At 46.7% G+C, this 17,558-nt stretch overlaps 1 protein-coding gene across 1 annotated transcript in view; it reads right to left on the reverse strand.

The window, feature by feature from the left end:
- GALM (galactose mutarotase) overlaps positions 1-17,558 on the reverse strand; it is a 47,498-nt gene that overhangs the window by 13,597 nt on the left and 16,343 nt on the right. The window contains exon 4 of the mRNA XM_036334804.1: positions 15,982-16,063. Coding sequence (XP_036190697.1) covers positions 15,982-16,063 — 82 coding nt within the window. The remainder of the gene's footprint in view (positions 1-15,981; positions 16,064-17,558) is intronic.

Raw genomic sequence — 17,558 nt, forward strand, 5'->3', positions numbered from 1 at the left:
CAGCTCGTACAAAAAGCTGCCATGTGAAAGGCACAGAAGCTTGTCTTAATCTGAGCAAATCAGCAGCTTTCAGAAACTGCAGGAAAATGAAGCATCAGAGAATGTGGAAATTGCCCCTAATGACAGCTCAGAAAATGGGGCTGATTAGGCAAACTGTGCCCCCCTGCGTCGCAGTGGATATCAGGAGTCATGATCACCAATTACTGCCATCAGCCTCCCAGGGCACCCTGCTCGCCTCTTTGGCAGTCAAACTCATTAGAATGGGTTTTAGAGCCAGGCAGGCCTGGGTGGATATAAAGCCTGGCTTTCCTTGCTGTGAAAATTTGTGGAGGTTGCTCAGCCTCTCTGAACCTTGCTTTCCTCATCTGTCAATGGGGATGACAAGAGTGTCTACCTCATGGGATGATGCAAATTAAATCAGATAAGGCATGTCCAGCGCCCTGCCCCGCCTGTAGGAAGTACTCAGCAGTGCAGCTGAGTGTGGACTGGAGCTGAGGGGGATACCAGCACAGACATTGGACTTAGGGAAACTTGGCCCCACCAATCACCTGTGTAACTTTGTGCAGGTTACCCGACCTCTCCACATGTCTATTTCTTCAACTGAGGCATGACTGAAGCATAACACCTACTTCTCACTTATCAAACCGGGATAACAGAGCCCCCACCTCATGAAGTTGTCATGAGGATTAAAACAGTGAATGGAGGGGAAGAGCTTAGCACAGCGATGATGGCGATGGTCATGATGGTGGTGACGAAGGTGATCGCTAGCGATTAGATGGTGCGTGTAGAGCGCTTCACACCCAGTCTGGTTCCAGAGCTTGGGCTCTTCACCATCCTGCTATATTAACTCTCATAAATGCTCAGTCTAATCACTGCAGTGATTACCGACGGGGGAGAGGTGGCTGGGCCCCAGCATGTGTGACAATGAGGATGTGGTTGGCAGCGAGTTCGATGGGAGTCGTGTAGGGTGAAAAGAGGTGGAGACGGTGTGCGGTTACTTTTTTCAGTACAGGCATCACAGGCAGAGAGACGCAGGAGTGGGATCAGAGAAGCACCAGATGGCCAACGCACGGCATAAGAATAGCCGAGGACCTGTGGGTGTGCTGCCTGAAGAAGGAATTACTTGGGGCGACATGATGGCTGCCTTCGAAGGCCTGGAGCCTGCTCCGTAGGGACCCAAGAACTAGCCCAGGTGGGGCTCGGCTTTGAGTAGACAGATTTCAGTTCAGTGTCCGGAAGGCATTTCTGACCTGCTGACCCAGGATGGACTGTGAGCTTCCCACCCCGGAGGTACCCGAGTGCCGGCAGACCCCCCATTTCTGGGATTCAAACACTGGACAGGTGGATGGGGGTTGGAGAAGATAAGATCCTTTCCAGCTGTGACATTCCAGGGCTGAGGGCCATTGGCTCATGTGACAAACAACGAAGCAGGTTGTTGTCTTCAGGGACACATGGTAATACCTGGTTATTTCTCTCCTACCTCTCTCTCTTTACCGTGTTCATGGATTGGTAGAATCAACATCATCAAAATGTCCATACTACCCAAAGCAATCTATAGATTCAATGCAATCCCCATTAAATTACCAACGGCATATTTCACAAATCTAGAACGAATGTTCCAAAAATTCATCTGGAATAAAAAAAGACCCCGAATAGCTGCAGCAATCCTGAGAAAGAACAAAGTAGGTGGGATCTCAATACCAGATATCAAACTGTATTACAAAGCCATTGTTCTTAAAACAGCTTGGTACTGGCACAAGAACAGACATATAGATCAATGGAATAGAATAGAGACCCCAGAAATCGACCCAAACCACTATGCCCAATTAATATTCGACAAAGGAGGCAAGAGCATACAATGGAGTCAAGACAGTCTCTTCAATAAATGGTGTTGGGAAAATTGGACAGATACACGCAAAAAGATGAAACTAGACCACCAACTCACACCATACACAAAAATAAACTCAAAATGGATAAAAGACTTAAACATAAGACTGGAAACCATAAAAATACTAGAGGAATCCACAGGCAGCAAAATTGCAAACATATGCCGAAGGAATTTCTTCTCTGATAATGCTCCTAGGGCAATGGAAACTAAAGAGAAAATAAACAAATGGGACTACATCAAAATAAAAAGATTTTGCACAGCAAAGGAAACCATCAACAAAACAACAAGAAGACCCACTACATGGGAGAACATATTTGCCAATGATACCACCGATAAGGGTTTAATTTCCAACATTTACAGGGATCTCATGAAACTTAACAAAAGGAAGATAAACAATCCAATAAAAAAAAATGGGCAACGGACCTAGATAGACACTTTTCGAAAGAGGACATACAGAAGGCCGAAAGACATATGAAAACCTGCTCAAAGTCACTAATTATACGAGAGATGCAAATCAAAGCGACAATGCGTTATCATCTCACACCTGTCAGAATGGCTATCATCAACAAATCAACAAACAACAAGTGTTGGAGAGGATGTGGAGAAAAAGGAACCCTTCTGCACTGCTGGTGAGAATGCAGACTGGTGCAGCCACTGTGGAGAACAGTATGGAGCTACCTCAAAAAACTAAAAATGGAACTCCCATTTGACCCAGTGATCCCACTACTAGGAATATATCCCAAGAAACCAGAAATGCCAATCAGAAAGGATATATGCACCCCTATGTTCATAGCAGCACAATTCACCATAGCTAAGATTTGGAAACAGCCTAAGTGCCCATCAGCAGATGAGTGGATTAGAAAACTGTGGTACATATACACAATGGAATACTATGCTGCGGTAAAAAAGAAGGAACTCTTGCCTTTTGCAACAGCATGGATGGAACTGGAGAGCATTATGCTAAGTGAAATAAGCCAGTCAGAGAAAGATAAATACCACATGATCTCACTCATTTGTGGATTATAGAGAACAACATAGACTGATGAAAAGGGACAGATTCAAAGACTGAGAAACAGCAATCAGGCTATCAATCCCCAGAAGGAAAGTAGGGGAGGGCAGGGGTAAGGGGAAGAGATCAACCGAAGGACTTGTATACATGTATATAAGCCAAACCAATGGACATGGACAACAGGGGGATGGGAGCATGAGTGTGCGGGGTGGGGGGGGGGGGGGGGAGGTTGGGGGTTAATGGGGGGGGGATGAGGACACATTTGTAATACCTTAACTAATAATAAAAATAAATAGAAATAATGTATTTTTAAAAATACATTTTTATTGATTTCAGAGAGGAAGGGAGAGGGAGAGAGAGATAGAAACATCAATGATGAGAGAGAATCATGGATCGGCTGTCTCCTTCACACCCCCTACCGGCAACCCAGGCATGTGCCCTTGACCAGAATCAAACCCAGGACCCCTCAGTCCACAGGCAGACACTCTATCCACTGAGTCAAACCAGTTAGGGTCTCCTACTTCTTTTTAAAGTCAAACTTTTAGCTTGTCTTACCTACAGAGGCCATAGGCTGAGAGCTGCTTTTTGTAGAATGACAATGGCTTTTGATAAGAGAGGACCGAGTAGGTGTGTGCAGCCTGGAGGGGGAGAGAAATAAAGGTAGCTAAGGGGGCAGCAGGAGGACACAGGGTTGCTGGGGAGGGGAGCAAATGGGGACAAATAGGTGCCAAAAAGGAAAAAGCAACAACGTCACTAGAGGCTAGACAGCTTTATAGAGCCTTTAAATAGCCACTCAGAGTGTGGACCCAGCACCACATCCCCTAGGGGTGGTTAGAAATGTGGACCCAGAGGCTCCACCCCAGGCCAGCTGAGCCAGAATCTGCATATGAACAAGTTCCCCAGCGATCTGTGTGCACATTCCAGGCGAAAGGCACTGATGTGGGGATCATCTAAGGGAGACCCAGGCTCAGGCGTGCTGTGCGTTCATCTCAGGAAAGAAAGGGAGGGGAGGAACGCTGGGGCGATGGGAAGAGCGCGGGAGTCTGGTCTCCATGGGGACGGCCCAGCTGTGCTTCCAGCCCAGCTGCTCCAATTAAGTCTCTTTATCTAGTCAGGTTCAGAACAGTCCGTCAAATTTGCGCAAGGAAGCAGAGGTAACGGGCTCACGGCACAGGTACTCATGTGACTCCTAATTAAGCCATCTTGGTGAAATCGCCTCTAGAATGCCTGTTATTATTTTAGGAAACAACATCAAGAGAATGATCATTAAAAGCAACGCCCTGGGTGGGGATTTTGACTCCATTCCAGTGGTTGGCAAGTAAAGCACCGTGGTTTTTTTGTGAAGTCACGTTTCTGTAAATGTTCACAGATCACACAGTGTCAAAGCTCGTCTCTGCTGCAGGTCTGCCCTTTCCTCTGCCGATGCCTTTGGGGTTTGCCGCTTTATTCTGCTGCTGCTGTTTTCTTCTCTTTTTCTTTCCACTGCGTATTTTCTGATTTTACTTCGACTTGCAGTGGGGGAGGGTATGCTAAACCCAGTTACATGGTGTTTTCAGATAAGAAGGTAATTTTACACTTCACGGTTGGGCAGAAGAAAATTTTCACGCAGAGAATTTTTCCATCCTAGACTCCCATCAACAGGGCATCCAGGGATTTGCTGCCATTTGAAAGCTGCCCATGGTCTGACTGCAGACTTCCTGCAGGGCATGCCTGTTAGACCTGTCCCCTCCTGAGTGGGCCCTGTTCTCCAGGGCCCCTGCCATGGCACCTGTCGGGCCGTCAGGTCCTCTGCTGCCTGCCTGAGCCCATTGTCTCTGGGCCACTTGGTTAGTGACACTCTTACTGACTTACCTTACACCCTGTCCTGCTGCCCCTTCTACACGACAAAACCCCAACTTTGGATCATCCCACAATCCGCCTTCTCGGCTCCTCACTCCATGTGGCTGAGAGAAACCGGAGAAAACCCATGGACGCACCAACTGAGGCCACTGCCCGTTCATGGTCTCAGCCCCCACCTGCTTTCCCCGCACCCTCAGGCAAACATTGTACTTGCCCTCAATCAGCTCCTCTCCCCCCCAAAAACCTCTCCCTTGGTCCTGCATCTCCACCGTATGGAGGCACCTTCTCTTCTTCCTCTCACAGCATTTTGAAAGCATAGTCAACCCCGGTGGTTTCTAGAGGTGCAGATTCCTGGGTCTATTCTATAGCAAATGAACCGGAATCTCTGGGTGGGGCCTGGAATTCGTTACTTAAGGAAGTTGCCTTCCTTAGGAACTGCTCATTGGCCGGTACTCCCTGACTCTCCTCACATTCAGTTACTCGTCCAATTGTCACAGGCCGGCATCAAACCATTGCACTCTGTGAAATGGGGTCAGCAGGAACAGCCGCTACAGCCCACGTATGCCCTGGCCTGACCTCTCTGGAATACGGCTGCTGTCGGTCTCTCCAAGACTTCTGGTCACCCTTCCTCCTTCTTTGCCTCTTCTGATCATTTCCCTTGCGCTTTTAGTGTGAGGACCTAGGGTGCAACATTTAAGGCAGCACTCACTCTCAGGTGCTGACCCAGCAGGGTCACAACCCTGAGTGTGAGTGCTGCCTTAAATGTTGCACCCTAGCTGCTGCACGTCTCTTGTATCACCCTAACCCCACCCTGCCCGCTGCTTCTCTAGCTTTTTGGATTGACAACGCATCCCCACCCCCACATTCTGTGCTCTAGCACTCTCACTCTCCTTGCTGCTGGATCTTTACAGATAGAAGAAGCTTCTCGCAGCTCAGGGTGCTCTCGAGCAAGCCTCCTCCCCCCTGGTCTCTGTGCTTCCTTAGTCCTCTGGGCATTATCGCCGTCACTGTGCTGACCACACTGGATGGTCTTCCAATGTGGTCTGGGCACATGAGAATCTTCTCTAGTGTAGAGACAGCGGTCAGTCTTTTTTCCAGGACCCGTGCCTGGGGCAGCAGGAAGCAATCAGTAAGTGCTCTACCAGTGGTCGGCAAACTCATTAGTCAACAGAGCCAAATATCAACAGTACAACGACTGAAATTTCTTTTTTTTTGAAATTTCTTTTGAGAGCCAATTTTTTTTTTTAAATATATTTTATTGATTTTCTACAGAGAGGAAGGGAGAGAGACAGAGAGTTAGAAACATCGATGAGGGAGAAACATCTATCAGCAGCTTCCTGCACATCCCCCACTGGGGAAGTGCCCGCAACCCAGGTACATGCCCTTGACCGGAATCGAACCCGGGACCCTCCAGTCCACAGGCCGACGCTCTATCCACTGAGCCAAACCGGCTTCGGGTGAGAGCCAAATTTTTTAAACTTAAACTATATAGGTAGGTACATTGTTATTAACTTAATTAGGGTACTCCTAAGGCTTAGGAAGAGCCACACTCAAGGGGCCAAAGAGCCGCATTTGGCTCGTGAGCCGCAGTTTGCCGACCACGGATCTATACTGTTAGCAGAGCTGTATGCAACTCTGCCCTGGAAGCTTGCTTGAGTCAGCCTTCCTGCCCAGGGTGCAAAGCCCACGGTTGACTCCGGCCCCTTCACAATGCGGTGACCTCTACAGATGGCTGTGCGCCAGGTTTGAACGAGAGCCAGCCCCTGTCCACACCCGGGGTGGGGCAGAGGGAGTGTTAAACCCTCAGCTCTCCAAGGGCGGTAGTCAGAGCTCTAGCAAATAACTCTCCTGACAAATTTACTTGATGTTAGCCTGAAATTTTCATAGGAATTACACAATGCCTGGCCAAGTGCTAATTTCTGAGCTTCCTGCCAAATTTCCACCGTGCCGGCTCATGTCTACCAATCTCTCAGCGGTGATGTGTGTCTAGCAGAGAGCACAGGAGCTTTGGGAGTTATTCTGGGCCCTCATAAAACTCTTCTTGGGATTTTTATAGAGTGGTTCAGTAATACACTCCCTTGGAGAGTATCACTGCTTCCAGAAGAGGTCCTTAGAGCTTCTTATTGAACCTCCCTCAACACTGTTGAGGAGGGACCTGCCGGAGAAGAAACAGCTCCAGGGTGAATAACATGCCATAAGATCCAGTATCAGGAGTTGCCCTTTTCAGTGTTCGTCAAGCCTTTTCTGGACTCTAGCCTTATTCCTTTGAGGACAAACCTGTGCTATGTGCATGGCTGTGTGTTCTCCATACCTGTTTTGCTCAATATTGCTCCCGTAGGGCTAGCATAGTGCCTGGCACACAGGAGGCACGTGATAGGAGCTGGTGATGGAGAATGGGAAAAGAAGAAACTTGGGGAGTGGGCCTGGAGCTGCGGGGGCTCATCTGCAGAAGTGCAGAGCTAAGAGTGAAAACCAGAACACCACGCCCTGACTTTCCACCTACACTGAGGTCCCAGCACGGCTGCCGCTCCTACGCTCTGAAGCAGGGGTGGGGAACATCCGGCCTGCTAGCCATATAAGGCTCGAGAAATCATTTGGCCTGGCCCTGCCAAGGCATTAAGGGTAAGATAATTAAATGTTTGACCAAATACAGCAGGCTAATCTTTAAGTTGATAATTTTGTATGGCCCATGATTGATATAAATATAAATATTCAAATGGCCCTTGGCAGAAAAAAGGTTTCCCACCCCTGCTCTACAGCTTGATGGCCAGGCCTGACATCCTGATGGCACCTGGGGGCTGGTGGATACTGGAAAGCAATTTCATTCATCTGATCAAGCGGAAACAGAAAAGCTGGCCCTCCAAACCAAGAACGCTGGCTGCTGTTGCTCCTCTGGGTGGAACTTGGGGGAAGTTACTTTTCTTCTTGATGCACCATCTTCCCCCTCTAGCTAGCCTTCCAGCTTTCTTTAGAACAGCGGTTCTCAACCTGCGGGTCGAGACCCCTTTGGCGGTCGAACGACCCTTTCACAGGGGTCGCCTAAGACCATCCTGCATATCAGATATTTACATTACGATTCATAACAGTAGCAAAATTACAGTTATGAAGTAGCAATGAAAATAATTTTATGGTTGGGGTCACAACATGAGGAACTGTATGTAAAGGGCCAGAAGGTTGAGAACCACTGCTTTAGAACATCTAATGGTGATTAACAACAACAAAACAAATTTAAAAACCACCCTGGCCTGGCAGGTGTGAGCCAGGAGGTCACAGATTGGATTCACAGTCAGGGCACATGCCCAGGTTATGGGCTCGAACCCCAGTAGGGAGTGTGCAGGAGGCAGCTGATCAATGATTCTCTCATCATTGATGTTTCTATAACTCCCTCCCTCTCCTTCCTCCCTGAAATCAATAAAAAATATATTAAAAGTAAAAAATAAAAACCACCCTGAAGATTACAAAAAGGAAAGCAAACTATTGCTATTCTCAAAAACGATGACACTCATGTATAATAACACAGCAGGACAACCATGAACTATCATTACCTTGAGGGAGGTAAAAGGCCCGAAAACCCCTCTGTAGACTTAGGGGACATGATCAACTCACACGGATTGACGGCCAGGCCTGAATTACACAGAATTTCAGGGACTCGTGAATCCCTTGAAGTTCTTTGATCATCTTCCCAGATGTACAAGTACGAACCCTGGTTGAGAAGATCTGGGTTAGAGGTTCCATGTGGCCTTTGAATCAGTGTCAGAAATTGATGGGACCTCAGAGTTCAACTCGTGTAACCGCCATCTAATGAGACTTTACAGGTGAGGTTATGAGGCTGACCACGGGCGTCGGTGGTGGGTAGCAGAACCAAGACTTGCAGGCACCCAGGTTTAACGAATCTGTTATCCCACAGTATTGCTTTGACGTATTATGTTGAAAACAAATGTAAAGGAGAAGAGTAGAGACAGACTGACTGGGGGGGAAAGGAAGGAGCAGACTATATAGTCTGGCTATTGCTTGGTTTCATTTTGTGTTTAGTGAAGATTGGTTTTCTAGCTTCAAGCCAAAGAGACCAAGCCTGAGGCCCCAACGTTGGCTCCGTAAGGAAATCCTGATAGATCATCTGAGGTAGACTTGTGGAGGGGAAGACAGGGGAGCTCTGGCACAAGATGAGCTCTAAACATCTATGTCACTACAAAACTCCAAGCAACAAAGAATCTCCTGTGCCCAGGAAGTGGGGGAAAGATTTCTAAGGAGAAAATATGAGCTTTGAAGAAAGAGTAGGGGTTTAGCCCTGGCTGGGTAGCTCGGTTAGTTGGAGCATTGTCCTGTACACCAAAAGGTTGCAGGTTCGATCCCGGGTTGGGGAGGGTACAGTAGGCAACTAATGGATGTTTCTCTCTTACATTTCTCTCTCTCTTTCCCCCTGTCTAAAATCAATAAATTTATATTCTCAGGATTTTTTTTTTTAAAGAAAGAGTAGGGGGTTTATGCATCAAAGAAGGGGGTACTGGGTGGTCCCTATAGGTGGGAGGGCAGTTCTAAATCAGGGTGGGGTGTGAGTGAGGCAGGGTGGGAGATGGGTTTGGAGGCAGCTGGTATTTGACTTGGGAGCCATCTAAGGTGTTGTTGGTTTTTTAAGCTGAAGAGTATCAAAGCGAGAGTTGCATTTTAGATAGATAACTTTAGTAACTGGATGGAAAATAGCTTGAAAGAGAACCCCTCTCCCCCGCCCAATTATAGAGCTATAGTCCAGATTCATCTGTTCATTCACTGATCCCAATTTATGAAGCTCATAATATAAGCCAGGCACTGACCTGGACAAGAAGAGCCTAAACCAGGACAATGATTGTGAAGATGGAGCCATAGAATCAATAATACATATTGAGGAAGCAGATTTGAGAAATACTTAGGAGTTAAAAATCAGCAGGACCCGACGACTAACAATATCGGGTGGGTGGGGAAGAGGTGGGATTGAAAAGGAAAGAGGTAGCATATTGATGGAAGGTTGAAAGAAATATGTCCAATATTTTAGAATTATATGACGTCTAAAGACATTTTCTGTTAGAAGCTCCAGAAAGATAAAAACATGACACAGATCAAAACAAACTTCATCTCTGCCATCTTTGAGCCAGGAGTCTACTTTTGGAATTTGTTATTTCTCCAGAGCAGACACTCACACCTGCCCTAGGGAAGTAATTATAAAACTGACTGAATTGTACGCTGAACCCAGAGAGGTTGAGATAAAATACACAGAGCTTGCTGGGTGTCTCCCCACAGCCTACGGTAAGCCTTTCCTACCAGAATTCTAATTTTGTCATAATGGGGTTGCTTTCATGTAATTTTAAAACGAGCTTTTAAAAACAGAGCAGCAAGAATAGCAAGTGAACACAGATGGGCTGGGGGAAAGAGTGGGTTCGGTTAATTTTTATAAAAATAAAAGGTATCTTTTCTCAAGAAAAAGAATAAGATGGGCTTTTGCTAATGTTATTTTAAGAGGCAAAGGACCTAGTCAAAGCATTCATTTCTTTCTTCCTCGATTCCTTGTCTGCAAATAAAAAGCAGCAAAATTAAAAGAGAAAAAAAAGCCATGTGCTGTAACTGCCGTTAGGACACATGCTTAGCTCCACGCTGTGCTGTCTACATCAGAAATGTCTTGCTGGGCAGGCTGCCCAGATCACCTCTAAGTCTCACCGTTGTGTAAGGCGAAAGGGTGAAATGTGATATTTGCCGCCCGGGGATGAATCTGTCTCTGGAGAAACAGAGTTTGCATTTTCTCACCTGCTCACAGTTAGCCAGCTTAGTATGAACAGGGCACCGGGGACCAGTTTCCCCTTGTTGCCACAGGCAGGGCACTGGGCTCTGGTCCCAAAGCTAAACTGCTGGCATGGCAGCCCAGGGATCTGGGCCTGGAGCGCGCTCTCTCTGGACACCTTTACATACCTGTCCTTCCTGGTACATGGCTTCCAGGAGTTCCAGCTCTGGGAAACTACAGGGACAGCCCTGACAATAACCACACACACACACACACACACACACACACGTACTGAAGATGCCCAATAACAGAGTGCGTGCCCATCCTAAGCAGGAGCAAATGCTTTATGGCCTGCAATTGGCTTTTAAGTAAGGAAAACAATTGCTCGGAAGAAGCAAAGCTAAACTAACTGCCGACATGCAAACCCAGCCTGACAGCTCAGCTGCAAACCTTGCTTCTGGTTTGCGGTGAAATGAGCCCTCAGCCTCGCAGAGAAAGGCCTTTTGTCCGCACCCGCAGCACAGCCGAGAGGCACCTGAGAGCAAGGACCTTGGACCTTGTGCTCAAAACACCACTGCCGACTCCAGGTACCTAAAATTCCATTCAGAGCAGTAGCTTCGGAAGCCAGCTGATGGATTCTATGCTGCTACTCCAACCAACCATTTCTTTTCTTTTCTTTTTTTTTTCCCCCAGAAGAAAAACAAAGATGCTGAGTCTTGCAGCCTAACAAAACACAAGGGATGTTGTTCGCCTATATTAGGAAGCCTCCAGGGCTGAAGAGTGGCAGAAATTTCTGATGGGGAAAATAGGGGTGACTTTAAATTACTTTAAAATACCCCCACACTGATGTAGGCATTTCCACGGGCTTGAGGAAGGGGCAGCTTCTTAATAGTGAGCAGAGCAGAGAAAGGGGACAACAGAGGAAGCCATATAATACAGGCTGTTGTCTCCCATATTTTCTATTCCCTCCAAAACTGCCTACAGGAAAAAGGCAGGAGCAGAGCAGGTGCCCAAGGCCGCCGGAGGTCTGTGGGCTCTGCCTGGGGTGATGGTCCCGATGGGGCTATACATTTAAGATGAGGGGATTTCATCCTATGTGCTTGCTTTGGCTTTTCTCTGTACGCCTTCCCTTTCTCTGTGATAACATCCGATCAATAAGCGGATGAACTCTGGCCGGTTTGGCTCAGTGGATAAAGCGTCAGCCTTCGGACTGAAGGGTCCTGGGTTCAATTCCGGTCAAGGGCACATACCCTGGTTGCAGGCTCCTCCCCAGCCAGGGCCCTGGTCGAAGCTCGTGCAGGAGGCAACCAATCGATGTGCTTCTCTCACATGGATATTTCTCTCTGTCTTTCCCTCTCTCTAAAAATCAATGGAAAAATATCCTCGGGTGAGGATTAAAACAACAAAACAAAACAAAACAAAAACAAAAACGGATGACAAACAAAACGGAGGCCTGGACGTCACCCCTCTCCCAGACACACACTAGGGAAGGTCCCTTTTTAGAGAGTGCCTGGGCCACAGGTTAGCTACTGTAAAATAAGGGGTGCTCTTCTCTCCCCACAGTGGGTTTTCCCATCACCTGAAACATCACTTACCAAGCGTCTGTACCCAAGGAGAAAAACACGCCCAGAGTTTAGACCTGCATCAGCATTTCCCTCCAGATCTACTCAGGCGACAGCGTGTATGAAGGGCAAAGAGAAAGGAGTTGAAAAACATGCCACAGGAGTCTAAATTAATAGCCGAAGGAGGCAGGGCCTGGGACTATTGAACATCTTTGTGTCACACGCTTAGAAGCCAGCCTCGGAGGCTTGGCTGAAAGTCCATCGGAGGCTGACCCAATGAACCCAACAAACTGCAATTGGTCAGATTACACATGTGGGACAAGCCCACACAGAATTCGGGGAAGGATCTGACAAAAGGCCTCAGACTTAGAATGTGGCCCGGAGTGTCCTTCAAACCTGACACAGTGCGCCTGCAGGAGGCGCTCTTTCGGACGTGCTCAGCGCTCTCTGCCCCTGTGACACTGGGTGCAGTTAGGAGTCCTGGGTTTCTTTTTGGTACCATGACGAGGATGAGAGACTTTTCTCTCTAGGAGCTCCAACTAAAAATAAGGAGGATTTTTATGGCCTTAGGAAGACAGATTTCAAAAACAAACACATACACACACAAACAAGGATTTGGGGTAGAATGCAAAGGATGGGGATGGTGAGCCAAGTAACTGATTGATGGAGTGAAACTCATTCATATGCAGGGAGAGCGACGTTCATCGCCAACCCCTGCCACTCAGTGACTTTCATGAGAGAGTTCTGATGGGTCTGAAGGGTGGAGGAAATAGCAGTAAAATGTTCTACGGGGAGCCTCAGAGAATCACAGAATGTAAGAGCTACAAGTGATCTTACAAATTAAATTACTCATTTTCAATCATGAGTTTATGATAAAATTTTCACTGGTCCACAGAAAATTGAGATATATTTGGATAATCTATCACATTTCTTTAAAAAACAAGGTGAATTCAATTTAAAGGATTGTTCTTTAGTCTGAGATTAAAATTTCCCCAGTTTTGTCATATTAAAATAGTCTTTTTTTTTTTTAATGAAAAGACAGTCATTATAAATGGCAGTTTGGAATTTAAGAAATAAATGTAGTCTTTCTCTGTTCCTCATTATTATCACAATTAGTTTTTTTTAAATGTATTGAAATATAACATACACACATCCCAATTAGTTTTTAATATTCCTATATATATGATAGTTTTCTAACTTGGGCAAAATGAAAAGTTGGGCACCCCCAGACGAGTCTCCCAAATTGTTGTTTAAATAAAATTTACTGGCCCATAAAATTGGATTGAGTTCAACATCCCTATTTGCAGAAAAGAAAACGAGAGTGTAGAGAGCTTAACTGTTAAAGCAGAATCCAAGCACAGAAAGTCCCCTCGCTAGGAAACAGCACAGCCCAGACCAGAACCAGGGCTCTTGTCTCCCAGAGTCCGGAGTTCCTACATCCTACTCCACTTCACAGGTGTGCAGTGCTGGTGGAGTCTAGAATTTGATCCTAAAACCACTTACAGTGCAAAACTGAGGTGAAGCCCTGGCTGGGTAGCTCAGTGGGTTAGAGCATCGTTCCGCTATGTCAAGGTTTGGGGTTTGGTCCATGGTCAGGGCACATACAAGAAGCAACCAATGAATGCATAAATAAGTGGAACAACAAATCAATGTTTCTCTCTCTCAAATCAATAAATTAAATAAAATAAAACTAAGATGAACACGATTTTATGCCGTCTGTGAGACAGCATGGGAAGCTCTGCTGTGCTTTGCCACAGTCATCTCTTACAGTCATGACAAATAATCTGTACACAGCATGAATTACACATTTTTGTGTGATTTTGTCTAATCAAAACTCAATAGGACAGCATAAAGAGGCACCTAGTTCATCACTTCTGCTTATAAGTTGCTTAGTTCATTTTCTTATCAGTCACAGAACAGCCGCCACCACTTGCAGTTCACAACGTATAGTTCACCACGGATAGTTCAAATGCATCGATTCTGCATCGAGGACAAGACGGGCCAGCTTACTCAGGCCCGTCTATTGAGCTATGTCAATATCAAAAGATGACACATGTCACCAAGACAAATATAAAAAGGCCTTTAAAACCAACCCTGGAGCCAGGAAAACATTCAACACTGTGATGCCAAAAATTTGAATCCATTTATCCTGATTTCTCATTCTTATTCTAATTAGTTTCATGGTCACTGTATTTATGGGTGTCTCTAGTTCCTGCTGTTAACTGAAGTTGCTGTTTAGTATGCAGGCTCACATTCTTACCTTTTCCCTCCTACGCATTTTGATCTGGCACCATAAACACAACCCCATTGTTTTAAAGAGGCCAGAGCAGAACAAAAGGTCTCACCTAAAGTAAGGCCGGTGCCCAGTAAACTTAAAGTAATGTCTTGCTTAATGCCCTGGACTTTCTTTTTTCTTTTTTTTGAAATAATTTTAGTTGTGAAAATAGTATATCTTTGTGTATCCTTCACCCACCTTTCTCTAATGTTAATATCTTACTTGACTGTGGTACAAGATCACAACTACGAAGTTTAACCTGGGGACAGTGCAGTTAACTAAACAACAGACCTCACTAGAACTTCACCTGAGTTCCCGGATGCCCCCTTTCAGCCTCAGGATCCAACCTGGAACCCCACGTTGCATTTTGTTGTCACATCTCCTTGGTATCTCCTCTGTGACCGTTCTCCAATCTTCCTTTGACTTTCATGATCTTGATCCTACTGCACAGTACTGCTCAATTATTTTGTAGTGGGGTTCATGGGATGTCTTCCCCTGGCTGGATTGAGGTTATGCATTTTGGACAGAATACTACACAGCCCTAACCGGTTTGGCTCAGTGGATAGAGCGTCAGCCTGCGGACTCAAGGGTCCCGGGTTCGATTCCGGTCAAGGGCATGTACCTTGGTTGCGAGCACATCCCCAGTGGGGGGTGTGCAGGAGGCAGCTGATGGATGTTTCTCTCTCATCGATATTTCTAACTCTCTATCCCTCTCCCTTCCTCTCTGTAAAAATTCAATAAAATATATTTTTAAAAAAAAGAATACCACACAAATGATGTGCTTTTCCAGTGCAGCGTACGAGGCGGAATGTAGTGTCTAAATGTCTCATTGCTGGTGATGTAAACCTTGTGTACACACACATCCATGAAGTTTGATTTTGGCAGCACCTCGCTTCCCCTTTTGATACTCGGCACTCCCTCTTCCACCCCACCCCCCAGCTGTGTCCCAGAGGTGACTTGTCTGCATTTGTCCTGCTCAGGCTACAACTCATTCTACTTTTCCCTCTTCTATCAAAGACCACGTGTTCTATCAGTGCCCTGCATTTGTGAGGTAATATTTAGGTAAATTTATCTCTGCTAAGGTGCTAACAAGCAATAGATTTACATTTTATTTATTTATTTTTTCAGATCCACATTTTAGTAAAGAACTGCTGGAACCTAAGGCTCGGCTAGACAGTGGTCAGCAAACTGTGGCTCGCGAGCCACATGCGGCTCTTTGGCCCCTTGAGTGTGGCTCTTCCACAAAATACCGACTTCTGCGCATGGGCCAGGAAGTTTCAATCGCACTGTACGTATGCGCCCGCACGTGGTATTTTGTGGAAGAGCCACACTCAAGGGGCCAACGAACCGCATGTGGCTCGTGAGCCGCAGTTTGCCGACCACTGGGCTAGGATGACCAGAGGACCCCGTGTGTTTGGGACTGACCCCGTGTGTGCCTGTTGCCCTGGCTTAATCAGTAATAGCATCCCCTTTCCCTCTCAAAAGGGTCCTGATTTCTCTGTTTAATAATATGGCCACCCAACCTTAACCAAAATAAATGACTAATCATAGGCATTTTGGTAGGCCAACAGGGAAAATAAATTTAGGTAAAAGACGTTTCGATGTTTCTCGAATTGCACCCCAGCTCTATGTTCCTATAAAAAGTTAAAGTTCACCAACCTGTAGGAATCAGGGTTTCGTCCACAGGCAAAAAGGCATCGGCTTCTATAGTGACTTCATGGTCGTATATATTCGGGGAACCCTGGGAAGGAAGGGGTAGGGAGGAGGATTTAAAGCTTAGTCCTATTTCATATATTTGCTTTATAACTTCTCTTGCAAAAATGTTTTCAGGCATTGACAAAAACATTAGACATCCCATGTGACCGCTGAGACAGCTGATACGTTCCTTGAAGTGTGGGTAGACAGGGCCTCAAAATAGCAGCTGATACATTTGGGAGAAGCTTTCAAGCGTGACCCCAGCATGCATGTTCTTTACTAAATGAAAGTATAAAGGTGCAAAGTCAGGGCGACACCAGTAGTCTGAAAGCTTTTTGGGTTTCGACTTTTATTAGCAGAGGGGTTTTTTCTACCTTCCTCACACGCTGGGAAACACAAGAGCAAGGGTCAGTGACCCGTAGCACACAGGGCTGGACGGCCAAGGCCTTGCCTCCAGGCTCGCCAGAGGTGGGGCACGTCACCCTTTCTCTGGCCCAATTCCCTGCCACATGACAGAAGCCCGGGAGTCAGAACTGGGGTCCCTGCCTTAGAGCGTTTGTCCATCTCCATAAAGAAGCACCTGCTCTCCTGAGGGAGTCAAAGGCTGGTCAGTGGGCAGAGGCCTGTGGTCTAGTTCCAGCTCCCACTGAATGGCCCCCGGGGAGTCACATAACCTCCTGGAATCTCATTTCCTTTTGTGTAAAACTGGGCTAACGGTGCCCCCACCTTTTCCAGGGCTCTTCTGAAGGACAGTTTAGTAAAGATGTGTTGCGTTGCTTGCAAATTGGAAGATGCACATGTACGTTTCTAATTTAAGGGATTATTTTGATTATTAATAGGAGTTTATTTTAAAGCTCCACAGCAGAAGATACAGAAAGGGAAACCTCAAAAATAAGCTAAACCAGTGGTCCTCAACAGGGGCCGATTTTGCCCCACCGGGGAAGAATTTGACAATGTCCAGAGACATTTTTGATGGTCAAGACCGGGGGTGGTAATGCTAATGGCATCTGGTGGGAAGAGACCAGGGATTCTGCTAAACACTCTACAATGCACAGGACTGCCCTGACCCCTGCAACAGAAATTACCTGGCCGAAATGTCCATAGTGCCAAGACTGAGAAACGCTGAGCTAGGTGACACTGACGGTTCTGCCGGGTTCGAGAATCAGCAGAGAGAGAGGCAGAGCGCTGTGGTTAATGGAAAACAGGTTCTGTGGTCAGAAAGCCTCAGGCCCACAGAATCAAATGGAAAAGCCTGGCCCCAGCGTGCAAGATTGTAGAGACCTTGAGACTCTATGTCTAAACATGGCAGAGACTGTTTGAATTGCTCTACTAAGAAGGTCTGTTTCTGAGGGACATCTCTTGTGTCCTCCTGGCAGGCACATGCTGGCAGGGGCAGGGATCGGTGGCAGGTCAGACTGGGGCAGAGGTTTCTCCTCTGCTTACACGATCTCAGCCACTTGTTTGGCCCCAGTTCTGACCTGAGAAGGCAGGTCCAACAGGGGAGGGGCCTAGGGCAGCTGTAGACCAGAGGGGTCATCGCC

The sequence above is a fragment of the Myotis myotis genome, unplaced genomic scaffold (assembly GCF_014108235.1).
Source record: "Myotis myotis isolate mMyoMyo1 unplaced genomic scaffold, mMyoMyo1.p scaffold_m19_p_14, whole genome shotgun sequence".
In the NCBI taxonomy this organism is placed as follows: Eukaryota; Metazoa; Chordata; class Mammalia; order Chiroptera; family Vespertilionidae; genus Myotis; species Myotis myotis.